This window comes from Camelina sativa, chromosome 15 (assembly GCF_030686135.1).
Source record: "Camelina sativa cultivar CO46 ecotype springtype chromosome 15, ASM3068613v1".
Classification (NCBI taxonomy): Eukaryota; Viridiplantae; Streptophyta; class Magnoliopsida; order Brassicales; family Brassicaceae; genus Camelina; species Camelina sativa.
This window is the reverse complement of record NC_141894.1, coordinates 30,477,711-30,505,328: the sequence shown is the minus strand read 5'-3', so window position 1 is coordinate 30,505,328 and position 27,618 is coordinate 30,477,711. Positions and strand designations below refer to the sequence as shown.

General features: G+C 31.9%; 3 protein-coding genes across 4 annotated transcripts; all 3 read left to right on the top strand.

Annotated features, from left to right (window-relative positions):
- The first annotated feature begins 397 nt into the window (after positions 1-397).
- LOC104747861 (uncharacterized) lies at positions 398-4,268 on the top strand. Its single transcript, XM_010469570.3, has 5 exons — positions 398-915; positions 1,006-1,109; positions 1,363-1,542; positions 1,687-3,584; positions 3,838-4,268. Exons 1-5 carry the CDS (start codon positions 725-727, stop codon positions 3,991-3,993), a joined length of 2,529 nt encoding a protein of 842 aa, XP_010467872.1. The 5' UTR covers positions 398-724; the 3' UTR covers positions 3,994-4,268.
- Positions 4,269-4,795: 527 nt separating this feature from the next.
- On the top strand, positions 4,796-7,127 carry LOC104748923 (L10-interacting MYB domain-containing protein-like). The gene is made up of 4 exons (XM_087489619.1): positions 4,796-4,879; positions 5,359-5,652; positions 5,746-6,258; positions 6,394-7,127. Exons 2-4 carry the CDS (start codon positions 5,368-5,370, stop codon positions 6,952-6,954), a joined length of 1,359 nt encoding a protein of 452 aa, XP_087345745.1. The 5' UTR covers positions 4,796-4,879; positions 5,359-5,367; the 3' UTR covers positions 6,955-7,127.
- Positions 7,128-15,767: 8,640 nt separating this feature from the next.
- LOC104747860 (putative leucine-rich repeat receptor-like protein kinase At2g19210) lies at positions 15,768-20,386 on the top strand. 2 transcript variants are annotated; one of them, XM_010469569.3, is made up of 14 exons: positions 15,768-16,019; positions 16,135-16,596; positions 16,692-17,238; positions 17,327-17,805; positions 17,880-18,018; positions 18,095-18,166; positions 18,250-18,321; positions 18,412-18,492; positions 18,602-18,768; positions 18,852-19,063; positions 19,155-19,281; positions 19,380-19,442; positions 19,530-19,719; positions 19,800-20,386. In XM_010469569.3, exons 2-14 carry the CDS (start codon positions 16,506-16,508, stop codon positions 20,206-20,208), a joined length of 2,649 nt encoding a protein of 882 aa, XP_010467871.2. In that variant the 5' UTR covers positions 15,768-16,019; positions 16,135-16,505; the 3' UTR covers positions 20,209-20,386. The 2 variants fall into 2 exon arrangements, 1 of the variants encoding a protein (XP_010467871.2); XR_015582644.1 differs by having other exon boundaries at positions 15,795-16,019; positions 18,619-18,768.
- Positions 20,387-27,618: the final 7,232 nt, after the last annotated feature.

Here is a 27,618-nt window from a genome sequence, read left to right as displayed (position 1 = left end):
AACAACCACTATAGTTATTTATTTAAAAAAGAGATAAGAAAGTAAAAAGTAATTATTTTTTAATAAAGAAAGAATAATTTAATTTTTGTTTTTAAAAATAAATTTCATATGCTAATAAAAATAAATATATTTTAGATAAGACATGGTCATGCTGATCTAGTTAGTTTTGTGAATCAATAAGAAAAATAGTGTTGAGTTTTTTTTTTAATGGCAAATAGTGTTGAATTTGTTGGTCAAGCACTAAAAACATATTGATCTATTTTGGAACAATAACAGTATTCCTAGGCAATTAACATATGGCCAATTTAATTATGTAAAAAAAAAAAAGTCAATTAATTATTAGAGAAAAAGATCTTTTTTTTTTGGTAGGATATTAGAGAAAAAAAATCTGATGATAGGGTAGGGTATTTCAATTAAGTGGTTACTTAATGTTCTATGATAGATGGCAATCTTAAAACCTATTTTTAGGCAGAGCAAGAAAAATTCAATTAATTAAAAAAAATATTAGCATTTAGCTGCTGCTGCTTCTTCTTCTTCTTCTGCTTCTTTTTCTTCAATCATCATCTTCGCGTCTGGTATCTCACGCAACTGACAAATATTAAAATCTCCCTTAAATCTTCATCAGCACAAAGTAGGTGGAATGAGAAAAATGGAGGTTTTGTGATTTAAGTTGTGTGTGATTCAACCAGGAATCGATAGATTAGCAAAAACGGATTTAAGCTATATGGCTTCGTCGGAGATCGAGCCAGCTTTACATGAACAGTCAGGATCATTGGTTTTGAGTAACGCAGACGAGTCAGATCGTCGTTTCGCTAATCTCAGGGGAGTTCGGTGGCGTGTGAATCTCGGAGTTCTTCCTTCTTTGGCTTCTTCAATCGATGAGTTTCGCAAAGCAGCAGCTAATTCTCGACGAAGGTATAGTGATTGATCTGTTCATACACCCTAAAGAATGCATTGTTAATGATTCATGGTTCTCAATGAGTGCTATGTTGTTTGTTTATGTAGATATGCTCTTCTCCGGAGAACACTTTTGATCAATCCACATGTACTCAAAGATGAAAACAGTTCCCTTAATTTTATCACTGACGACCCCTTGTCACAAAATCCAAGTAAGCTTATGTTCCTTTTGCTTATGGCATATACATATTTCATTAAACTGATCTGATATGTTGTTCTTAATCGTTGTTGATCAAGCATGCAGTCCTATAACCAAAAAGTGAAATTATTAGTTTTACATGTCTGTGTGTAAGCTTATTGGTCTAGTTTAAGGCATTTTTGAAACTAATATGTATGTTCAACGTTACTTCCTTAAAGATGGTTTTGGTGTAAATGTGTAATCTTGTCTAGATTATTTCTACGTAGATAGCACATGGGGTCAGTTATTTCGTATCTCTGAGCTGGCAAAAACACTTGACCAAGACTTATCAAGGTTATATCAAGAACATTATTGGTGTTATTTTCAAACGCCTGGATGCCAAGGAATGCTGAGACGAATTCTATTGTTGTGGTGCCTGAAGCATCCCGAGTATGGGTATAGGCAAGGTACACGTTTGGCGCATTTCTTTTGTTGTTGCTGCCTGTAAGCTGCTGAAGAAACTATGCTAATTCTCTTATATAACAAATACTTCCTCCTAATTAAGAGGTTTATAGCTTATGTATCATCTACTTGGTTGCATATCTTTGCAGGAATGCATGAGCTTTTGGCACCACTCCTTTATGTACTTCATGTTGATATCATGCGTCTTTCTGAAGTGCGTAAAGACTATGAAGATTATTTTACCGACAGATTTGATAGTTTATCTTCCGAGGAAAGAGATATCACTTACACTTTTGATTTTAATAAGTTCATGGATTCCATGAACGATGGGATTGGATCCCAGGGGTATTCAAAGAAAATTAAAAGTCTCGATGAGCTTGATCCTGAAGTCCAGTCCATTGTGATGTTGAGTGACTCTTATGGGGCAGAAAGTGAACTTGGCAGTGTCTTGTCTGAAAAATTTATGGAACATGATGCTTACTGTATGTTTGATGCTCTCATGAGTGGGACTGGTGGTTGTGTCGCCATGGCTAGCTTTTTTAGTTACTCTCCACCCAGCGGATCCCACACCGGGTTAACTCCAGTTCTTGAAGCTTGTACATCATTTTATCGTCTTCTGGCTGTTGTTGATTCATCTCTGCACAGCCATCTAGTTGAACTTGGAGTTGAACCTCAGTACTTTGGTCTTCGTTGGTTGAGAGTTTTGTTTGGAAGGGAGTTTTTGCTTCAGGATCTCTTGTTAGTGTGGGACGAGATTTTCTCAGCAGGGAGTAGTGCAGAAACGGACACAACTGATGAAGATAGTAGAAGCCACAGCTTGGGGATCGTTGATTGTCCTCGGGGAACCTTAATCTTGGGAATGGCTGTTTCAATGATATTATATTTAAGATCAACCTTGCTTTCTTCTGAAAATGCAACTTGCTGTCTACAGAGACTATTAAATTTTCCAGAAATTACTGACCTGAATAAGATAATACAGAAGGCTAAGCTGTTACAAGTTTTGGTTTTGAATTCTGATGTACGATCAGCTCTGTCAATAGATGGTGTCTTCGACCAGAGCAGTTATGTACCTGCAAGAACTAAAAGTTGTCCATCCGGCTCCACTTCACCTAGATCTCCTTTGATTCTCGCACCTGAAAGCTATTGGGAGAAGAAATGGAGAGTTCTACACAAAGTCAAAGAAGAAGAAAGGCAAAAAGTTTTGGAGACACAGAGTCCTCCTACACAAAAGAAAAGGATGTGGTTGAAAGTGACAAAACTTTTCCGAGCAGTGACTGATCTAACACATCATAAGACAGGGAATGGGGAAAAGGAAGCAAACTCATCTCCAGTGTCACAAAGTTTGCTTGAAGATTTGTCTCAACAGCTCCTTCCCGAACTAGAGGAAGCTAATAGTATTGATTGTCCTGTGGCTATGAACAAGGAAGATAACTCTCCTCAAGAAACTGAAGAAGACATTATGGATTTTCATTCTGCTACTGAAGAGAGTATTATAAGTGGAAACTCACCCAGTGAGGATAATGCATCCATTTCTTCAGACCCTATCAGTCCTGTCCTAGGTTCAAACTACCTTGAAACTGGTTCAGATAGCAGTACTGGTATTGGTTCACCTGTCTCCTCATATCCAATTAGTGCTGCCATAGATTCAAATCTGTTTCTTGATGAAAACTACGAAGATCCTCAAACAAGTGGAAACTCACCTGTTTCCATATCTCCTTATCAGAATAATGAGTATCTAGTAAATGATCAGTCTGATGAAGACGATCCCACAGATAAATATGTGGGCGTTACTAAGGATCACAAGCTTTTACATGGAATAGTCCAGTGGTTTCGGAAGTTTAAACGCACTTTTTCCAGTGAGGAGAAGATTGATATAAATGCTTCTGATGCCACAAAAACCAACAATGTTGAAATAGAAAAGAACCAAATCAGTTGCTACTCTGAGTTCCACCCCCAAGCTTCATCTTCTGGCCAAAATAGAGACTCAGATCAGAATCTGTTGAAGACTCTAAAGAACCTTGGCCAGTCCATGCTCAAACACATTCAGGTAATTTCTCGGTTCTATATCATCGTGTGTTCCAATGGTTACCAGCATATTCAAAAAAATAAGTACGTACAAAGACAGTAAAATAGGGTATTTTGCGTATGGTTTTTGAAGGTGCCAATAACAAGTCTGGTAGTTTCTTGCCTCCAATAGTATAGGATTATTGTAACAAAGATATTTAGCCAAAATCCATGACAACTCTTTTCAACCTTACAAGCATAAATGTTCTGATGATTTTAGCCTCTTTTATATTCAGGTAATCGAGTTGGTTTTTCAACAACAACCTGGTATGGTTCAGACAGGAACGGTAGGGAACTTAGCTAAAACCAATTTGATCGGAAAGGGACAAGTTACAGCTACAACAGCACTCATGGAGCTTCGGAAAATCAGTAATCTGTTGTCAGATATGTGAGGTCTAGGTTCTCTCATTTCTTTTAGCCGCTCTGTACGTATATTATACATTTTGAAAATGTACAGTATATTGATCTAAGAGTAAATAACAAAGATGAGGGTATCTCGATCTTATTCATCCAAGTATGGTTAGTTCCAAATGGCTAAAGGAGTGTTTTAAGTTTCACCGATCCTGATGTATGTTGGTGCTAAGATGAATGATCAATTTCTTTATATGTATTTTAATGGACTGATCCTGAGTTTTTATACATAATAAACAAATCTTCTTTTCTGAAATTTGATGAAGAATTAATAAAAAAAATGGTTTTGCATCATATGAAAAGATTATTAGTTCAGGCCGGAGATTAAAAACTTATCTCCTTACACGGATAAAGGGCAGGCTCATCACTGTGAGCTATTTAAATCAGAAGGGATTATATATATGTACGTGGGAATATGTAAGCGAGATAAGATTGTCTGACGAAAGACCAGCGACTACATGTCCTGCAAATGTATGAGCAGGAACATGAAATATCTAGATAACAATAAAAGACTCATAATACTTTCTTTATCTAATTAAACAACATAACATTTAAACTCATTTTAATTTGTATCTGGTTGAAAAAAAAAAATCTAATAATAATAATAATCTTATGGTAAGTAAACTAATTGAACTCTATATTTGACTATATATCTTTTCAATTATATTATCATTTAGTAGAAATGAAGATAAGTCAATGTTTTATTGCATCAAATTAAATTCTGTCAACGCAAATTAGATAGTTTACCAAAAAGAGAACATGCTCCAACGGGTATAAGATGGAGGCATATAGACCTAGTAATCTCAGAACAAAACAACCAACACCTCTGTAGCAAATCAGAATCTCTCAAGGCGCTCTTTTATCTTGGTAATGAATCTCTCTAACCACTCTTTACCTCATGTTTGTATAACATGTAATCAGAATCTCTCTAGCCACTTTTTTATCTTGTTAAATTTATTAGCAAATCAGAATTAGGTAACCCAAATTAGTAAAACAGAATCTCTCTCTGGTTTTATTCTTGAGGTTAGTTCTAGATTGAGCCATGATGTAAAATTTTCAAGACATATTTGGATGTGTACTTTGTATAGATTTGGTTACCGTTTAAAGCTTTGTTTTTACAATTCCTGTGTCCCATGGAATCACAGAATGACACATCATTTCACAAGATAATTTTAACCAATCAAATTACGATTTGAGCAATTTTTTTTGTATTTATTTTCCCGCGGTTTCTAACGGTATTACCGGTCAAAGCCTTTATTTTTTATTTTTTAATATGATATGTATATTGTTTTGGAAAAAACTAATTATTTTAGTATTTTGTTGTCTTTACTTATCTATGCATATAGTAAAGAGTTATGACGTCCGGAGCCGCATGGGAACCTGTATACCACCGAGTATTTGTGGACTTGTGCGTCGTACAAAAGATATCGGGGAATCAACCTAGAATGCAGCAAATATTGAAAGTTTTTCAAGAAACGACGGGAACCAGGTTCACCGTAGACGAGCTTATCAATCATTGGGATACAATGGTCAAGCAGTGGAAGATATGGTGTAGACTTGTTCAAAGCAGAGATATGAAATGGGATCCCCTGACAAACACGTTTGGTGCCAGTGATCAAGAATGGGACAACTATTTACAGGTACAAACAAAGTTTTTTTTTTTTTTTTTTTTTTTTTGTGTGTGTGTTTCTATCACAACTAAATGTAAGAAAACTTGATTGGATTTGTCACAGGTGAATCCTGAGGCTGCACAGTATCGGTGTAATCCCCCATTGTTCCTCAAGAAACTAGATGTTATCTTTGAAGGTACTAACTTAGATGGTGAAGGTAACAGCAACAGGAGCCAAGGATGCGAGCATCTTGATAAAGTAAATGATGCCGCCGGAGTAGAAGCTATCCTAACCGCTTCTAATATCTTGAATCGTCCTCGTCATCGTCGCACTAAGTGGACATCATCCGCACATGCGATTTTTGTCAACTTGTGTTACCAAGAGTGTTTAAAAGGAAGAAGACCAGTAAAATATGCCGGAGTTTATCCAAAGGAAACTTGGAACATGATGGTTGAGACGATGAATCGGAGCGCTAAAGGAGTAGGCTACACAGTTGTCCAGGTCAAGAGGCATTGGGACGTTACCAGAAGAACTTGGAAGCAATGGTGTGAAATTATTGACTCTCCCATCATGAAGTGGGATGCCAATACACGTACGTTTGGTGCAACGGCCGAGGACTGGGATACCTACTTGAAGGTAAAATAAAACGTTACTTTAGATTTTTATTTCTTTATATATATATATATATATCAATTGGTAACTAAATTTGCATGCAGCTTGGGAATATCAATTATATTGGTTATTTTTTTTTCTTTTCTTGTCGACTTATAGGGAACTAAAAATGATATAGCTAGAGCGTTCAAACGGAAGAATATTTCTCACGCTGATAAACTGGCAACCATCTTCAAAGGAGATGTTGAACCGAGGAAAGTAAAATCACATCGGAGAGTGATCGATCATCAGTCAGAATCATCACAGATACATCAAGAGCCAGTTCCATCATCAACAGTAGTCGTCTACACAAACGAGCCAGTCATCACAGGAAGTGAAGATAGAGCTGAGGGTGATGATGACAATGCTGACAATGATGAGCCTACTGAACGGTTGTATAGGTCAGACTCAGAGGATGAGGATGTTGAATCTGTGAATCCGGGAAGTCAGAGTTTTAATACCGAGCCGATGGAGGAGGAGAGTCCGGTGACTGCATCGGCCAAGAAGAAGGAGTATACCATGGAAGAGTGCATGGAGTGTTTGGATGCAATGGAAGAGGTTGAGAAAGGCGGTGATCTGTACATGTCGGCGTTAAATTTGTTTCTGACGGAAGAGAACAGACAGATCTTCTTGCTGTTGGGCAATCCAAGTTTGAGAAGGTCTTGGCTGCTTCGACGTTAAATTGGTGCCTAAAGATCCTCCTATTTTCCCAAACTTCTGATTATGCATATGCTTATATCTACCTTTATTTATCTTTTTCTTTTTCAGAAAACTTGTTTATTTCATGTTTTGTCGTTTTCGTTTCAAGTTTGTTTCATGTAATGCAATGCAAATCAGTTTCTTTCTTTTCTTAACTATTTATGCAAAACTCTCTATCTTATTATATATAAAGTTCGATGACAAAATTACTAATTAACGAGATCGTGACACGTGTCAAATATATTGATAAGATGTTGACACGTGTCAAAAATTAATATGTCAATAAATATGTCAATTATTTAATTTATACTATTTTACTATTCTACGTGATTTAGGTATGTTTTTATTTGTTGTAGTTGAATTATTTAGACTAATATTATTCTACGTGATATTGGCCACGTTTCGAGAAACAAAATATGTCAATTATTTGATTTTACTATTCTACGTGATATTGGCCACGCTTTCTAGAAACAAAAAAAGTTTAGAGAATTTGTTAAAAATGCCCCTTTTGATATATCCCTTTTCAAAAATACCCTCTTTTTTGGCCATTTTTATTTATGCACTCTTTTAATTTTTAATGACCATTTTACCCTTAGATGAAAATTATTTTATTCAATAAAAAGAAAAACAAAATTTTCCCGCCAAAAAATTCCCGACATATTTTCCCGCCAAAAATTTTTCAAAAAAATTTTCCCGCCAAAAATTTTTTTGTCAAAAAACTTTTGATAAAAAATTTCGAAAAAAAAATTTTCCCGCCAAAATTTTTCCCGCCAAAAAAAATTTACAAGGTTTTTAAAAGGTTTTATAAGGTTTCTACCTTATAAAAGCCTTATAAACACCTTGTAAAGGCTTTTACAAGATTTTTTAAAGAGTTTTAAAAGGTTTTTTAAACAACTTGTAAACGCTTTTACAAGATTTTTAAAAGGTTTTTAAAAGGTTTTAAAAGGTTTTTAAAAGGTTTTTAAAAGGTTTTCAAATGGTTTTTAAAAGGATTTTTAAAAGGTTTTTAAACACCTTCTAAACCCTTTTTTGGCGGGAAAAAATAATTTTTTCGGGAAAAATTTTCGATTTTGGCGGGAAAAAAAATTTTGGCGGGAAATTTTTTTGGCGGGAAAATATTTTCGATTTTGATGACTGTACATTCTTGCTGTCACTCAAAAAGGGTAATTTGGTCATTTTGTATATAAAGAGGGGTAGTTTTAAAAATGGTCAATATGAAGGGGTATTTTTAAAAAGAGATATGGAAAAAGGGGCATTTTTGAGAATGCCCCAAAAGTTTACTAGGTGGTCTCCCATATTACATACTTTTATCTTATATATTACAATAGTAGTCTTTTTGAATAAATTATTTGATTGGTGAAAAAAATATTTACTAAAACATTAAAAAGAATAAAAAATTAAAAAGCAAAAGTAAAAGAAACTTCTATTAAATAAATAATAAAAAAGAACAAAAAATTAACCGAGGAAATCTACTAACACATGTGTCAATTCTAAATTTACTAAAACATTGAAAAGAACAAAAAATTAAAAAGTAAAAGTTCTTTATTGTAAATAGGAAATCTACTAACTATTAATATTTGTTCATTCTTTATTTTTAAATATTTTAATTTAGTTGTGTTGTAGTATTTTTAGATTTTAGTTATACTATTTAGTTAAATTTGATTTATTATTGGATATTCGTGATGATTATAAAATATCTTTTTATATTTTTTAATTTTTTTTTCTTTAGTTAAGGATATGTAAGATCAATATTTATTTTTTTTTCTTAATTTTTTTCATGTTGTAGTATTTTAAAATTGTTTTTTAGTTTATAGTTTTATATCTTTATATTATCAAAGACTCATATATCATCGTGCTGATAATTTCAATCTTATTTTTATTATGTCAAATTGACTATCTTTCAATTTCTTAAATTTTATTGGGTTGGTCATAAATTCATTGCAATCGTGTAGATATTTTTTTCTTTTTATCCACAATATTGTTTGAGTAAACAATTTTAAGGAAATATTTTAATAGTTATACAAACTGTCACAAACAAATTTTAGTGGTGAAAATGAACTACTTCAAATTGAAATCAAATGAACAAAAATTGGTTTAATTTGTTCACAAAGTCATTTTATAGGTGGTGATAAAGATCAAACTTTAACAATAAAATATTTTTGGATGTAAGAACACATTTTTAGTGGTAAAACATATAGTAAAATTGAACGTGGATTTTAATAAGATGACGTTTGACGGATTAACTCCATGTAAAACACGAATAATTTACGGAACGTTTTTGAAATTTGACAGTATTGGTCATTGGTTGACTAGCTACTACTCTGCTTGGTCATGGGTTTCATCTCCCATAATAATATTCATAATGATTAATGTTTGAAATTTTTTTGATGGTTTATAATGTAGCTTTAGATTATTGTAATAATTATAATAATAATTTTAAATATAAAAATATAAATTAGTGTATTAAAAACTTATCTCTAACTAAAAATATTTATATAATTATTTCTGGAAAATATATTTCATTTTAAAAAATCTTAATATATTTTTTTTAAAGTTTTATTTTAATAGACATTTTAAAACCCGCGCATCGAGCGGGTCCTAACCAATCTAGTGTTATTATATAAAGTTTGATGTCAAAATTACTAATTAACAAGATCGTGACATTTGTCAATTGCATCATTTAGACGTTGACACGTGTTAATTCTAAATTTATTAAAAATTTAAAAAATAAAAATGTAAAAATTCAATATTTACCATAAAAAGATTTTATATAAAAGTAAAATAGAGAAAAGAAAACCTAATAAATAGAAATTCGAAATTATAATCGTCTTATTTTTTTCACCAATCAAATAATTTATTCAAAAAGACTGTTATTGTATGAGTATGTAAGATTAACATATGTGTTTTTGTAACTATAAAAATATTAAACTAAAGAGATATATAATAGGTTATTTAATGTGTTCATAAATAAAATTTGTTGGTTGTAGTAGAGACTAAAGCGTATATTTTACAAGTAAAATATTTTTGTGTGTACAAATACATTTTTAGTGGTAATGTAGATAGTATATTTGTAAATGGATATACATTAGTGTATTATAGCAAAAAAAAAACAACTATTTTTCTATAACTAAAAGTTTATCTCTTTACTCTTATACATTGTTTTTACTTACGAAAAGAATTAAATATATATTCTTTGTTAAATTTCATTTTATTTTAATAACTTTGAACTCATCTACAACTATTTTCTTTAACTAAGAGTGTATCTATTTACTTTTTTTTTCAACCAAACAATAAATTAAAGGAAATTCCTCAGTTAGTTGCCCAAGCCGGACGGAAGGGATTTATTAAAGAAACTTCAGAGATAAGAGAACGCGAAACACATGCAAGATACTCCACCTTCGTATTTGCTGCACGCGGGATCCAAGAGATGAAGAATAGTAGGAAGTACTCTAGCGAGTTAAACTCATCGAACATGTTGGAGAAAGACATGCAATCTTGGACTGCACCATAGTGAATAACTCAGCACAATCAGTCTCAAAATGTTGACAAGTGATTCCTACAGCAAGTATCCGTTCCATGGCCCACAACAACTCTTCTAACTCCAAATGCAAGGGGAGAGGCTCCGTCTTAGACACGAGGTGAAAAACATGGACATGCGAAGATGGAGATGGAGCTGACATGACCATCGTAAAAGAGAGTGCCTCTTCCCAGGCTAACTTATTGCCCAAAGCCTTAGCAATTATATCATTTGCCTCAATCTCTAAACCTTGAAAAACTTTTTTGTTTATGACTTTCCAGATTGCCCATAAAGTTCATGGTAATTGAAGAACTTGATCAGGATCACCCTTTTGAGAGGTACCCTTCCAGAAAAAAAAAATCCAAATTCGATTACACCGACTTATATGTAAAACCCTCTGACAAGACCAGAGTCGGAGATAAATTCCAAATTTCACATGAGCGAGGACATTCAAAGAAAACGTGATTAATAGTCTCAACCGCAGAGTCGCAACTTTTACACCAAATGTTACATTAAATACCTCGGTGTATCTATTTACTTTAATAGATAGATTACTAAAATATTTACTTTATATTCTTTTAAATTTTATTTTATTTTTAAAAATCTAAACCCGCACATCGGGCGGGTCCTAATCTAGTTATATATGTTTATGGGTGTAAAATTACTTAATATATTGGAGAGTAACCTAGAACTCAACAGTGTGCGGTATTAAATTAGTAATCATATATTGTTTTCAGTTTATTAGCTTACTAGATTCAGACCCGCACGCACGTGCGGAGATTGATTTTAAAAACTAAGTTTACTAACACATTTATAGTTTATTACGTACATGCAAGTTATGTTTGTAAACGTATTTTTTAGAAATGTTATTAACATTCATAATCCGAAATCGTACCAATATAGTATTTGATTTGTTTTTAATTTGGTTTAGACAAAAAGAATGATCAAGTTTGTTTTTGTTATTAGTAAAGACGATTATATTAAAAAATAGTAAATGAAAGATGATATGTCTAATTTAGGACAGAAAATCCATCATGTCTCATATATGTCATGTTTTCCATCTCATAACTATGGTTTTAATAATAGTTTTCCCATTTAAGATTGTATATTTTAGTCCAACAAATAAGATATATGTAATAACTACGATTTTAATTATAAAAATATTTATTTGGTATAGCATTTATAACATAATCTTTTATTGGTTTTCTTTCATCAAGTTTGTTAATATCAAAAATGATAATCGTTTCACCATAAATATTGGATCGACACGATAACGGACCCGGATCAAGTGTGATCCGGATTAGTGATCATCTATATTTCTATTAAACTCATAAACTATCAAACTGAATAAAATCACTAAAAAATAGTTAAACTTCGTGAACGGAATGACCATTATATAGTTGTCAAAGGGGTCAAACCCGTCCGTTGTACCTACTCCGCAATGGATAAAAGCACTATGACCAGCAGAAAATATGTTCCACGTATTCCACATGAGTAAATATTATGTCTGAACGGCATATACCTTGCTTGAATTCGCATTATCCATAATTTCCGTCATGTATTTTATCAGGAATAATTTAGCTAATATTTTTATTTTCTGGATTACATGTTCTTTCCCGTACCCATTCTTTCACGTCTACATATTTGAAAACAAATAGGAAAATTGAAACTAAATTTAGATATTTTAATTTTATGTTCATGTACTTGTTATTTGATATTTGAAAGTATGTTATGAATTTCACAATCTAAATCGTCCAGAAATTAACCCTTACTTAAATTAGTGCGATTTTGAGAATTAAATATAAGTATCAATTTTTAAATATAATAATTTAAATGGTTATAAAACCTGCTTAAAACTTGTTAGAGACAAATGAAAATATTTAGGAATGAGCGTAATTCATGTTTTGTTGTTTTCAGTGAATATTTTTCTGGTCAATGCCGGTCAATACTGGTCAACGTCGGTCAACTCTGGTCAACGCCGGATTCCGGCAGACCTCAAATGTTTATGGTGTTGCACACATAACCTATGTTTGTTTATGAATGTCTTTATGTGATGACACTAGTTCACGTAGTTAACAAGATATTTATATTATTTGTATGTGTGGCTATGTGTTGGCGCATACTTCAAGTAGCTGGCAATCATTTTTCCTTTTATCTACCCGTTCGTAGTTGTCCGTTGCAGTATGGTACATATTCGATATGGGGTAGTTTTATATTCTTGAAATAGAAATGGGACAGAAATAAAACATAAATTCTTGAACTTCTGTTTGGGACAAACACAAATATAATTCATAATATATTTATATATCATATCATATGATAAAAAATATTAGAAAATAGTTGACCTATTTATTCTTATTATTTGATATATGGTCCATTTATATTGGATTACATTTCTTTGTTTTAGTTTTTTCTTAAATATATAGGACATAGTTTAATGTTTTTTCTTTTTCTTTTGAACATTTTTATGTTAGATAAATTGAAAATATGTTACATAATATATTGGAAGTATTAATTTATTTTAATTCTAACATGATCCTAGATTTTTTTTTTTAATTATATTCGCGTCCTGTTTGTCTCCTTCCATCTCGTTTCAGTCTCATTATTCTTTTCTCATTTCCTCAAAAATCATATTTCCAAAATATAGCATACAATCGCGTAATAGTTTGATTCAAAACAACATAATGTATTTGATGAGAAAAAAAATTTATTTGAAACATTCAGTTAATAGAATCACATATACATGTCGTGTCAGTTAACATTATTTATCTCTTATTTGGTACATGCAGCATGGTTATGCTAGATAAGCAGAAGAAAAACAACATATTAAAAATAAAGTTTTATTTTATAAGTTGTAATATTCTTTTGGACCAACACATTTATGCTTTGAGTTTATTTGTGAGATATTTAGAATCACAAATTTTATCTGAGTTTTAAGTGTGGCATAAACTAATTAAATACAATGTGAGAAATATATATTTGAAAGATTGCAATCTTCCCAATTATTTTAAAAATATATTTGAAAGATAGTTATGATAATAATGTCAATATTTTAAAAATACACCAACAAAAAAAACTAAAAACAAACTCAAAGAATAAAATAAGTATAAGAGGGGTCTGAAATTCTATAACATTGAAGTCTGAAAGGTCAATTTAGTTATCCAAATTTTATGATCACTAATATAATAATTTTCACTTTAAGACCGAAACTAATTGACAATAGAATTGTTGGATATATTAGTGTGTTAAATTAAATTTGGAAGTATAAAAAATTACAAAAACTATAATTGGATATTTGAAGATTTAGTTGAATGACTCGCCAAAGAAAAAAGCTTGATCGGGGAGGGGGAAGTCATATTCAACATTGTGGACATCATCGAGACATGCAATTTCATGTTACCTCTGAAAGATATATTTGTTTCTCCTCTTTTCCAGTTCACTGCAAAATTCATTATGATTTGAGAAAATATAAAAAAGAAATGAATCACACTAATGATTTAATACCAATAGGCTATGTGTAACAATATAATCATAGATTGTTAAAAAAAAAAAAAAATCATGCATCAAAAGTACACTATATATTATAATTAATGTATATATAAGTATTAACATAAAAAAACTGTAACTATTCAAAAGAATAGTAAGAGAAAATCAATTATAACTACTTAATTGTTTCACAACATTCATATTTTAGAAGTTATACAGTCTTGACTTTTATGTTTCACATGTTCTTGTAGAGTTTCAAATCTGAAACACTATAAGAATATGAAAAATAAAAGTCAAAAAATTTAAAACTCAAAATATGGATGCTGGAAAAAAAAATTTTGAACGAACGAAACTAAAGACTTCGACACGTCTTATATAGAGAGATGAAGATTAATATATTTTAGGATACTAACAAAAAGATTTTGGTAGTTATTTTAGATTTCCTCATTTAGTTTTGGAATATAAGTTTTAGAAAAAGGAAAATCATAAATATTGTTTATGCAGATTTCTCACAAAAATATAATCAAATTAATTTTTTATACATATATACAATTTTGAATTTAATTGCACGATTTTAATAGAGACAGATTTAAATTATTTCTATAAACAAATTTAGATGATTTTGTGTCTTAGGTAACATCAAAATCAGAAATTATTGTTTCAAGATATATCTCCAAATATATCATCAAATGAAATATCTTTACATATATACAGTTTCAAATTTATTGCCCAAATTAAATATGTACATAAATATCGGAATTATGGTTTCCTTATATTGTTTAAATGAAAATACTTACTCTGTTTTTTAATTTATTTCGATTCTGTTTGGATACAGGAGTATGAAAAACAACTCCAAACAATTAATACATGACCCGAACACAATCAATCCGGGTAACAACAGGATCCACGCGTTTTTACATAATTAGTAAAGGCTTACATAATTAGTAATTAGTAAAGACTTAATTTGCGTGAGTATAAAGACATAAATATATATATTTTTTCCTTTATTATTGTTATTCGTTTTTTAATGGTATACAATATCTTAGTAATTTTTCAACATTAGTGATATACGAAATTTTGGTAATCTTTGATTTTACATAATTAGTAAAAGCTTAGTTTGCGTGAGTATGAAGACATAAATATATATTTGTTTTCCTTTATTATTGGTGTTCGTTTTTTTTATGGTATACAATATCTTAGTAATTAATTATAGTAGTAGTTGATATTTCTTATGTAGTAGTCGATTATTGGACCACTGTATTTATTACGGAACTTGGTAATGAGTTATTGGATATTACACGTTTGGGCCACTCGTTGTACCACTAAAATTCAAATGCCGAGACTTTGTTGAGTGAAAAAGATCCGAGATTTTTACACCCGTGTCAGAGAAGGATCCGAGATTTTTACATTCCAAATTTACTTCAATGTCCTTCTTGTATGCTTTTTTATTTATTCAGGGTCATTTTATATCATATATTCTAATGTTTCATTTTTGCCTTGAAAAAGTGCTTCCCTTGTAATAGTATAGATGACTTTAAGAGAGATCAATGGCTATACTTCTTGTTCTAAGAACATGATCAAAGCTCTGTTCAACCACCATATTAACGTCACGTTAGTACGTTACCATGCTCAGCTGTTGTCTAATAAAGTTTCGTCACGTCACCATGCTCGTGGCAGCATATTAAACTGGGTTAGTAATTTTGTGTTATTTCTAAATAAACCCTTCCTCTTTTAAAATGTCTCAGTCACGGACCTAAATTTAATTTATATCAATTTGTTTTTTTTTTAATCCAATTTCAACTCGTAGAAAACCCCAAATATAGAGCTCGTGAATAACTTCGCAAAATCGATTCCGTTACATATAAATTTCTGATTAGATTATTGTTTGGAAACTGAGTCTCCTTCTCAATCAATGAACTGCTATTTCGATAATTGGGGTTTGTACGACAATGTCGATTTCAAGATTGTGTATGATCAGCAGCAGCAGCTCCAGGAACACGACGAAGATAGTCGTCGTGAAGATCTTGTGGCGACCATTACAAATGTGGGTAACTGTAATTTTTGATGCTTGTCTTGCAAGTCTTTGTTACAGAACTGCTATTGTTTTCGACTGATTCATGTTGAGAGACTGATTTTAACTTTGTTTATTTCATTTGCAGTTTCTTTGTGTTGTTATCTACAAAACTTATTAGTTTGACACTTTCATTGTCAACTAATCATGAGTACTCTCATTCTTTGGTTATTAAACAATTAGCCCACTTGAAGATGACAAAAGACCACTAGAAGTCGTCCTTGTGTACGAACCACAAGGGAGCTCTTGGAATATCCCAACTTGCCCTGTTGACTTGAGATTTGTTTTATAGTTACTTTGATTTCAAAAGATAGTGCTTCACCATCAGCCAACATGGCTATAGTATAATCTTTTTACTATTAAAGTATAGTGGAGCAAGAAGTACAAGCTAGCTTTGCAAAAAGAGGCTTTGTATTGAATTTTCTATGAGAAACGGATGATCAAGAGCTTTTGTCACTAATGGCGTATTACAACCTTCTTCCGCTGATTTCATTCGCAACCTTCTTCTCTGTTTTTGTTCTTCTTGTTGTTCGTGCTCAAGACCAATCAGGTACACAAAGTGATTTTGCAATTGTATATTATATTGTGGCTGTGTGTGTTTAAGGCTTTTTAATCACTATGTGTGTGTGTGTGTTTATGTTACAGGTTTTGTCAGTATAGATTGCGGTATACCTGAGGATTCAAGTTATAATGATGAAACAACAGATATAAAGTATGTTTCAGATGCTGCATTTGTCGAGTCCGGGACAATTCATAGCATAGATTCTAAGTTTCAGTCGACTTCTCTTGAAAAGCAGTTCCAAAACGTTAGGAGCTTTCCTGAAGGCAAAAGAAACTGTTACGATGTGCAGCCTCCGCGTGGAAAAGGCTTCAAGTACATGATCAGGACTCGTTTCATGTACGGTAACTACGATGATCTAGGGAAAGCACCCGAGTTCGATCTTTATCTTGGAGTTAATCACTGGGATTCTGTTACGATAGATAATGCAACTATGATAGTAACCAAAGAGATCATCTACACTCTTCGGTCAGACCATGTTCATGTGTGTCTTGTTGATAAAGAAAAAGGAACTCCATTCTTGTCTGTGTTAGAACTCAGGCTCTTGAAGACCGACACTTATGTAACTCCTTATGACTCTCTTATGCTTTATCGAAGATGGGATCTCGGCGCACTCGGAGATCTTCCTATCAGGTTATAATGACCACTCTTGTTATATTCATTTCATATAATATACCATCTCTTGGTTTGCTTGCTTGTGTTAAAGATTATGTTTTCTCAGGTACAAGGATGATGTGTATGACCGTATATGGATGCCTCTAAGGTTCTCAAATCATAGAGTTTTCAGTACAAACCTCACAATAGATTCGAATATTAACAACGGATTCCAGCCTGCTCGTGTCGTCATGAACTCTGCTACCACACATTTGAACGCAAGCATAGACATCATTCTCATATGGGAACCGCCTGTCCCAGAGTGGAAGTTCTATGCGTACATGCATTTTTCTGAAGTTCAAGAGATCCCAAGCAACGAGACCAGAGAATTTGCGCTGTTCTATAATGACAAAACTAAACTGTATGATAACTTTAGTCCTCGCTTCTTGTATACAGACACACTTTACACTGAGAATCCTGTCACCGGACCTAGACACGAGTTTCTTTTCCAAAGAACTGCTAAATCTACTCTCCCACCTATCATTAACGCCATTGAGACGTATCGTGTCAACGAGTTTCTTCAGTCACCTACTGATCAACAAGATGGTATGTATGGTTACATTTTCACAAACAGAATTTTTTAGGAGGTTGAACTTATCCATGTTTTGTTTGAATTCTAGTTGATGCAATTATGATAATCAAGTCCAAGTATGGAGTGAAGAAGAGCTGGCTTGGAGACCCTTGTGCTCCAGTAAGCTACCCTTGGAAGGATATTAACTGCAGTCATGTCGTTAATGAGTCTCCGAGAATCATTTCTGTGTAAGCTCTTCTTCAAATGCTTGTATATTTTAATGCTCTCTCTGTCCTGTTCTCACAAGAGTTGTTTGATCTTTAGGAACTTATCCTCAAGTGGCTTGACTGGAGAGATTGATCCAGCGTTCTCCAATCTTACATTGTTACATACACTGTCTGTATTCTAGATTTGATCTGAATCTTTAGTACACAGAGCTGCAGAATTCTTGACTAATGCAACCAAAATATTCATTACAGGGACTTATCAAACAACAGTTTAACAGGAAAAATACCTGATTTCCTCGGTAATCTTCATAATTTGACAGAGTTGTAAGTCTTACTAATTGGAATATTAGATTACATAGATCAATAACTTGAAGAATATATATATATATATTGATTTCACATACATGTCTGCAGAAACTTGGAAGGAAACAAGTTATCAGGTGCTATTCCGGTTAAACTACTGGAGAGATCAAACAATAAATTGCTTACCCTGAGGTAGGTTCAGATTTTTTGCAGATGCTCTTTATCTGTTTGAACCAATTCTATAAGTTTAGGCCCTATAGAGTTCGGTTTTTCATAATGTCTTCTGCATTTTGATCGTAAGACTTGGTGGGAATCCAGACCTCTGCGTATCTGCCTCATGTCAAATTCAAAATGGAAAGACAATAAAGAGTGTATACATCATTTCATTAGCAGCATCTGTCGTGGGAGTGCTTGGTCTTGTGATAGCTATAGCTTTATTCTTGCTGTACAAGAAGAGACATCGAAGTGGTAAAAACATCAAGAAACTATCATAATTTTCAATTTTCTAATAAGTCTATTTTGTAAGAAAACTTCTCATGTGATCTTTACAGGTGGTTCTGGTGGTGTTAGGACTGGGCCATTAGACACAACAAAGCGATACTACAAATACTCAGAAGTTGTGAGAGTTACAAACAACTTTGAGAGAGTTCTTGGCCAAGGAGGTTTTGGAAAAGTATACCATGGTGTCTTAAATGATGACCAAGTCGCTGTCAAGATTTTGTCTGAATCATCGGCTCAAGGATACAAAGAGTTCAGAGCAGAGGTCAGTTTCTTACATACTTTTTAAAGGTTTAGTGTTTATAAAATGAGTTCTGGAGTAATTGGAAATTATGCATCCACTTTTTTATCATCAGGTCGAACTTCTCTTGAGAGTTCATCACAAGAACCTAACCGCTCTTATCGGATACTGCCACGAAGGCAAGAGGATGGCACTAATCTATGAGTTTATGGCTAATGGAACCTTGGGAGATTACTTGTCAGGTCAGTATCTCTTCTTCTTAGTTTTGTTCACTAATCTTTTGCTTTTTTACGTGGCTAGAGGAAACTAAACTTACCTTTTGGTTTGTTTCTTAATCAAGGGAAAAAATCTTATGTCTTGAGCTGGGAGGAGAGGTTACAAATATCTCTAGACGCAGCACAAGGTTTGCATCAAAAACACATACCATACTAAACTAAAGAGATAAAGTAAAATCTAGTGAAGTTATTCATAATGTTTGTCTAAAAATCAGGGCTTGAGTATCTCCACAATGGCTGCAAGCCTCCCATTGTGCAAAGAGATGTGAAGCCAGCTAACATTCTAATTAACGAGAAGCTCCAGGCTAAGATTGCTGACTTTGGGTTATCTAGAAGTGTCGCACTGGACGGTAATAACCAGGATACAACCGCTGTTGCTGGAACTATCGGTTATCTTGATCCCGAGTAAGTAAAAAGCTTCTTCCATGCATTGTCTTTTAATATTAGTCGTTATGGTTTCTGAGGAATTACTTTACAAAATGAAGGTACCATTCGACACAGAAATTAAGCGAGAAGAGTGATGTTTACAGCTTCGGGGTGGTTCTTTTAGAGGTTGTCACTGGCCAACCAGTGATTGCACGTTCAAAAGCAACATCAGAGAACGTACATATAACTGACCGGGTGGAGTTGCTGCTGTCGACAGGAGATATCAGAGGCATTATGGATCCAAAGCTAGGAGAGAGGTTTGATGCTGGTTCGGCATGGAAGATCACTGAAGTAGCAATGGCTTGTGCATCTTCTAGTTCCAAGAATAGACCAACTATGAGTCAAGTAGTGGCTGAGCTGAAGGAGAGTGTAAGCAGAGCAAGAACAGGTGATGGTTCCGCTGCTAGTAGTGTTACAGAGCCGGCGATGATGAGTTTTGATTCGGGAATGTTTCCTCGAGCAAGGTAAATGATTGTTGAATGAAAATTTTATCTGTTTTAACTTATTTCCAGAAACTTGGAAGTTCTGTGTGGTGTGGCGTGTAATGATGAAGAATTAAGAAGAACAAAGTTGTGACTTGTATTTGCCGTGTAAGATAATTTAAGACCTTACAAGAAGTTAAATGTTTCAAGGCATATTTTTTCGTTCTCTGTTTAATCAAGAATCAAAATATTGATTAAAGCCCATATAATTTTGGTATGCTTTATTGAGGTTTTCCACCAATCTTGAATGGTAACTCACTGAGATATTACAACTAAAATCTGGACCTTATACATGCCTACATTAATGTTCTGACATTGTTTACCAACAAAAAATGTATCACTCTATTTGATACCAATCAAAGGTACTTTCACTTTCTAGCTCCTTGTCTGGTCTGACCTTTTCCCAGTGAAAATACAAAAGTTAGCTAGACAAACATTGATCATTCATAACCAGAAAAGTTACATGGGATATGGATCCATAACCATAGGTCAAGCGAATGAAGCATCAGCTTGCGGCCGTATATTTTATATACAAAATTCGGCCCTATTTTCTTAAAAGTTTCTTTGGTATAGTGGCTTTAGAAGTGATGGTAAAGGCTCATACAACGCGAGTTCAAACCGCCTGTAGCTCATATTCAGCTTTTTTTTTATTGATTGTGGCCCTTGAAAAGTTAGCGACGGCTATGGTATCTTTACCACAAACAAAGAACGAAAAGAACAACAAAGCTTTTAAATGAAACTAAAGTTGACAGGTCAAACAAAATATTGTCAATTAAACGGCACCGTAGGACACAATTTTTTTCCTTTTGTCCCAGACAAAAAAAAAAAAAAAAAAGAATCGAAGAGAGCTTTTTTCTTTCCAGTGTCATCATCTTACTAGGTCAAAAAGAAGAAGAAAAAAGGAACTAAGCAGGAGCAAACCCTAACAATCCAAAAAATATGATGAGAGTTTGGGGATCAAAATCAATTGGGAAGGTAAGAAACCAGTAAACTCAACCTCTCTCTCTGAGTAAATTTAGTAATATTGAAGATTGCTGGTTGATTAGGTATCGGAAAAATCATATATATATAAAAGTAAAGTTTTGGTTTCTTCTTATTGGTTGATTTGCATTAATTGCTTTTTTTCTTTTTTTATTCATATATAATAATTACAAATCCATAACAACAAATTTATATATAACTAGATGAGGATCCACCCGATGTACGGGTTTAAATTTTATAAATTAAATTAAATTTAACAAAAATCTATTAAAATTTGTTGTACGTATTTAAATTTTCTTTTTTGGTTATAATACACTGATTTACATCCATTTACAAATCTTTTATGTATGTTACTGTTAAAAGTATTGATTTTTTACATCAAAATATACTTTATATTACAAATATATTCTTTATCACCACCTAGAAAAAGTCTATATGAACACATTAAGCCAACTATTTTACTTTCACTTCTTACTAAAATTGTTGGCTCAAAAAACATTTTGAATAAAAAACATATTACATAATATACTAATCAATGATGTATCATCGCAATAATGTATGACCACCATGGAGAAAACCTCGACTCCGTCCTCATCCCTTATGGAAAGAATCTGAGAGAACCTTGGCTCCGCATTCCTCCCTTGGGGAGATAAATTTGTGTCCAACCTCCTCCACCTTCTTTCCTTGGAGAGATAACCTTGTGTCCAACCTTCTCCACCATAGAGAGAACCTCAGCTCTGCCCTCCTCCTGTGTGGAGAGAACATGTTCACGTCTTTTTGCTATCTCAAAATGGCTTGCTCTAACAACCTATGAAAGTAAAACATTTTTCTAACGTCACAAAAAATAAGGGTATTTTGGTGAAATATGTGACCAAATCAATTCTTTTAAACTTTTCCGCAAACCAGGATGTCACAATCTTTGAGCTCCTATGGATCTATCAACAACACTTTATGTTTTTCTAATCTATCTATCTATGTTTGTTGTAAGCTTGTGATTGATTAGCCTATTTTATCTATCCATTAGGTTGATGAGCTTCTACCCGTTATCTCCCTCTAGGATTGAATGAATAATGGTAACAATTATGTTTGCAAAAAAAGAAGAATTTATGACCAACCAATCAAGGTTGAGAAATTAGAAGTAAATTAATTTGACATAATTAAAAAAACAATAGAAAATTATAAGCATTGTAATATATGAATCCCAAATAATTTAAAAATGAAAATATAAGTTAAATAAAACAATCTAAAAATACTACAATAAATTTTAAAATATAGTATTAGGAAAAGAAGACACATATATTAATTTTTTTTGGATCAATATATTAATTTTACTTACCTATTCCCAACTGAAAAAGGAGAAAATAGGAGAAAATTTTGGTTTAAAAAAATAAGAAAAATTTACCTTCCTATTAAAAAAAAATTTCCCAATTAAACAAAGTTGAAAGCAGTATTTTTGAATAAATTATTTAAATATGAGACGATCTATGTTTATATAGAAGTGAGTATTTACAAAAAAAAAAAACACAATAGAAAATTATAAGCATTGTAATATATGAATTCCAAATAATTCAAAGATGAAAATATAAATTAATAAAACAATCTAAAAATACTACAATAAATTTTAAAATATAGTATTAGGAAAAGAAGACACATATATTAATTCTTTTTGGGTCAATATATTAATCTTACTTACCTAATTTGTCTTTCAAGATAAAATGTCTTTGGCTAAATTTTCATATTTGATTTTATTTTTGTTAGCTATATTTATAGTTATATATATATATATATATATATATCTTCTATTTATATTTCTTTAAACTTTGAAATGAGGAATATTTATACATGATATTTTAATACATAGTTACTGAACTTTTTGATAATTTTGTTTGATACAATTTTACTATGATACAAACTTAAGAAAAAATCTATTATTTGATTATGTTATTGTTAACAGAAAAAGGAACAAAATATTGTTTTTATAAATATTCATAAATATAATAATTAAAAACCATTATGCATGCAACTAGGGGTGGGCATTTCGGTTTACGTTTGAATTCGGTTCGGTTCGGTTCATTCGGTTTTGGTAAAACTCTAACTAAACTCAACCGAAATTAATTTAGTTTGGTTTGGTTTGTGTTCAGATCGGTTTATATTTGGTTTGGTTTGGTTTGATAAAACCATTATGCATGCAACCAGGCATTGCGTGGACTAATACCTAGTGAATACTAAAAAAAGAGTAGTATTTATTATAGATCGATTGAGAATGTAAATGTGTGGGGATATACATTTGACCCACAAAATCTGAATGTATTTGATTTATTGATTGTTGAGTATAAGATAGTTATCATATCTTTGTTGTGGGTTGGTGGGCTGATATAATTATATAAGTTATGTGTGTGAATGCAAATATGCTTTGGCCATAGAATATATTTTCTTTAGAAAAGGAAAATTTTGGATAATTTTATTGAGACGGTGAAATTTTTGTTTTTGTGCGTTTTCTATCTCAGGGCAAATTACCACCGCCTCTATCTCGCCGTCCAACGAAAACTCCTTCAACTACGGTGGCCAGAACTCCAAAACAAAAAAAAATTTGAGAGACTTGCAAGATCATTGAAGCCAAACAGGGAGAGTGTTGCAAATCATCTACTTGAAGCTATAAGGAAGCATTTGGTTGCTATTTCTTCTACTCAAAGCACTGTTCTACTTCTCTTCAAGATCAAAGCTTTGTGGCAATGGATTCACAACTGCTGCATCTTCATCACAGAGAGCCAAAACAACAGTGAGGAAGAAATTGCTATTCAAAAGGCATTGTGGCTTCTCTTACATCAAACACCTTGATGACAAGGATGCCATGATCTCAATTTCCAACAATACTGGTTCTGTATTGGTTGGAGGGTTGTACTATTGTTTGGGGATCTGGTTCCTTAATGATAAAATGTGAATATATATTGGTATTTATGTTAATTGATTATATTATAGTAATTAGGTATATTCAAATTCTATATAAATGTATCCACCTTGTCACAAACTCACATCAACATCTAATATGGAAGCATAACATGTATGATCTCAAGTTTTAATTTGATCTAATGATCAAACTCCTCTTCCCAATTTTTTTTTTTTGTCTAAAAACAAAGTATTGGTAAAGATATAAGAAAATCTAAAAAATAACAGACAACAAACTACTGTAAATGATAGATGTGAACAAAATAAATGATATGAAGCCAAAAATATGAAAATAGAGCAAGAATAACTAACATTCTTCAAAGAGAATAAACAATTTTTGTACAGATATTTGTGAAATTTTTATTTCATTTTTTTAGTTCATGTGACCACAATTTCTGATTTTCGTTTATGTTGAAATTTGCTAAATCTCAGATTTGTTAGATTGCCATGTGAACCACACAAGATTAAGATCAATCCTTTCATCAGCTCTTTAGGAAAAAATCCAAAAAGTTGAATGAAGTAATCAGTAATTTGGACGGAAGGAAGCAATGATATGTTGTTCTTGTTTATGAATTTGTATCGTCACTTGGATTAAAAATCTTAATTAAGTATATCATCTTAATTAAATATTAGGTTTGAACCCGCGGTACACCGCGGGACGATTTTAATTTATTGAATTTAAAATATATATTAATCTTTCAGTTTATTCAATGTTAAAATTTATAATAAACTTAATTTGTATAATCAATTTGAATCTTTTTTTTGTAAATCAATTAATTTGGTTCATATTAATATAGTCAAAATTTAAAAACTTTTTAAGTGGTTGTATTAGCAGAGTAAATGTGTCAATTTATACTGATGTAGTAAATTTGTAGGTGTAGTAATTTAGGAGCAAGCAATAATACATGTTATCTATATTAGACACATTTGAAGGTAGAGTAAATATTTTGATTCTATTTTTCATGCCTAAGGATCTAATATCAAATATTTAAAGGGCATTTTTAAAAATACCTATTTCTCTTTGCATTTTTCAAAAATACATTTCATGTTTAAAAAATAAATCTTTTTAATATACAAAATAACTAAATTCTAAAACCTAAACCCCAAAACTAAACTCTACCCTTTAAAACTACACCCTAAATGTAAAATAGAGAACCCAAACTTTAAAAAAAGTCTAAAAATTAATTTAACATATTGTAGTTGTGTATAAGAGGGCAAATATTAAATTGTTTCAAATAGGTATTTTTGAACAAAAAAAGGTATCTCAAAAGGGGAATATCTAACAAATTCTCAATATTTAATACATGTCTGTTACTTAATCTGTTACCTCTGAACTATTACTCAACTATAATACCTGCTTTATTAATATAATAGAACATATACCTATTTTATGTAGTCTATCCAATTTACAAATGTCTATATATTATTTACAAACATAATTTAATAGATATAATTGTGATCACTATTTATAGTTTTACGGAGTAAATACATAATATATTGTAAAAAATAAAGCATTTAAGTGAATAATGTGTTACATCTAGTATGTGAAATAGTTTACTTTGTGAATAAAGGATTAAGTAACATAATGTAGTGTGCTTTATGTATATAAATTCATACAGATTTAATTTTGGTTGCAAATATGTATTTTCTTAGTTTGGAATAGATCTATATTTGGTTTTGGTAGAAAAAGTTGTGTAACATTTATGTATATATATATATATATATATATCATAACATATTTTAAGAATGAAGTAAAATATAATTATGTATTTTGGAAGTAATATTTTTATGGAATTCCAAGTTAATTATATGGCACTATAATGAATATTCCAAAAAATGAAAGCTAACAATAACTTGAGCCAAATGGGCCAAATGTATTAAATCTATCACCACACATTGGGTTTGATTTTATACTCCATTGTAAAATAAGGTCTAGATAATTTAAATGTAATAAAGTAATACTTTTTTGTGGATATATTTTTTTAAAAACTAAAACCCTAAAAGAAAGAACTGTAGACGACATCTTCTTAGTTATGATTGAAGAAGCCATCTCTTATCGGCAGCAATATATGTAATTGGAATTTCTTTTCGATTCTCAAAACCATTAAAAATCAAATGAAGAACCGCACATGACTCATCTTCATGGGAAGATCCGTGAAACAGTCATCCCAAATTCACTAAACTCTCTTATGAATTCGATAATGAGGTAAGCCTATTCTGCATATTTTAGTTCTATTTAAGAAGCATAGATAAGGCTAAATCTAGAGCTTACCATTAGGCTTGCTAAGAGATTAGAGATCTTGTTTGGTTTGAGATGTATTGCTTAATGCCTGCTTGTGTAGATTCTTTTCATTGTGAGAGCAAGTCTAGGATTGCATGAGTTTGATTGTCTCTTGACCATGAGAGTGGGAGAGACTTGTCTTAGATTAATATGTCTAGAGGTTAGCTCATAGCATTGCTTGAGATTTGTTGATCAAGTTAGATTACCACAATGATTAGTTTATCCCATGAATCCATCCTCAGGAACCTACTTTGTTTATTGATTTTAAAGTCTCAATCTTGTTATTTGCTTGCTGTTTGATCTGTGTTTGCTTTACTCTGTTTTTATTGCATTGCTCTGTTTTCCCGGATTTGTCTAGCTCGATCACTCACTCGACCTACACTCGGTCGAGTGCTGCTCGAGTTCATCCCCAGAACTCTTGTTTATGATTTGTGATTGTCTTGTTTCATTCCTGTTTAATTTCCATTGCATTTACTTAGCATCTAGTTCATTACTTGTCTTGCATTAGTTCATATCTAGAGTTTACAGTTTCTGTTTCTATTCTTAGTTCATAATCATTCTGTTTTATTTGCATCTAGTTCTTAGTTCTTGTAGTTTATTTTCTGCATTTTATCATTATCCCCATAGGATTGTTAGTGACAAACAATCATTACATTTGTCTTAACTTAGATTCATATGCATATCTTGATTGTTCACAAACACTCAGACTGGATTGATACCTCTTGTACTGCAATAGCATAAGGGGAATTGAAACACCCATTCCATTCATATATCATCATTCCATACATTCCACCATCATTCACCTTTCATCCCACAAAATAACATGTTTCAACTTTTATTTATTTTTTGATCTTGTACTTCCTTAAGAGAAAAACTCTAGATTCTTCAATATTGTTGGTTTCATAACTTTCTTAATATTGAGAATTCGAGTTTCATTTCTTCTTCAATATTGTAGATCTCTGTTTTATCTTTCTAATAATGCAAGTTTCAGTATTTTCTGGGTTTATGACTTTGATGTTCATCATGTGTTCTTGTGAGTAGTTGCTTAGGATCTTGAGGATGGGTTAGGTTGGGCTGTGTTTGAGGTTTGTTTGCTTTGGTCAAGCTTGATTGTGGTAGAATCTCTTCTAAGGTAGATGTTCTTAATGCTAATCCTGAACTGAGAAGTTAGGGTTTGATTTTAAGCAT

Coding starts and splice junctions, on each gene's coding strand:
- LOC104748923 (XM_087489619.1), top strand. CDS start 5,368: ATGACGTCCGGAGCCGCATGGGAACCTGTATACCACCGAGTATTTGTG. Junction 5,653..5,745: donor AATGGGACAACTATTTACAG/GTACAAACAAAG, acceptor GATTTGTCACAG/GTGAATCCTGAGGCTGCACA. Junction 6,259..6,393: donor ACTGGGATACCTACTTGAAG/GTAAAATAAAAC, acceptor GTCGACTTATAG/GGAACTAAAAATGATATAGC.
- LOC104747861 (XM_010469570.3), top strand. CDS start 725: ATGGCTTCGTCGGAGATCGAGCCAGCTTTACATGAACAGTCAGGATCA. Junction 916..1,005: donor GCAGCTAATTCTCGACGAAG/GTATAGTGATTG, acceptor TTGTTTATGTAG/ATATGCTCTTCTCCGGAGAA. Junction 3,585..3,837: donor CCATGCTCAAACACATTCAG/GTAATTTCTCGG, acceptor TTTTATATTCAG/GTAATCGAGTTGGTTTTTCA.
- LOC104747860 (XM_010469569.3), top strand. CDS start 16,506: ATGGCGTATTACAACCTTCTTCCGCTGATTTCATTCGCAACCTTCTTC. Junction 16,597..16,691: donor TCGTGCTCAAGACCAATCAG/GTACACAAAGTG, acceptor TTTATGTTACAG/GTTTTGTCAGTATAGATTGC. Junction 17,239..17,326: donor CTCGGAGATCTTCCTATCAG/GTTATAATGACC, acceptor ATGTTTTCTCAG/GTACAAGGATGATGTGTATG.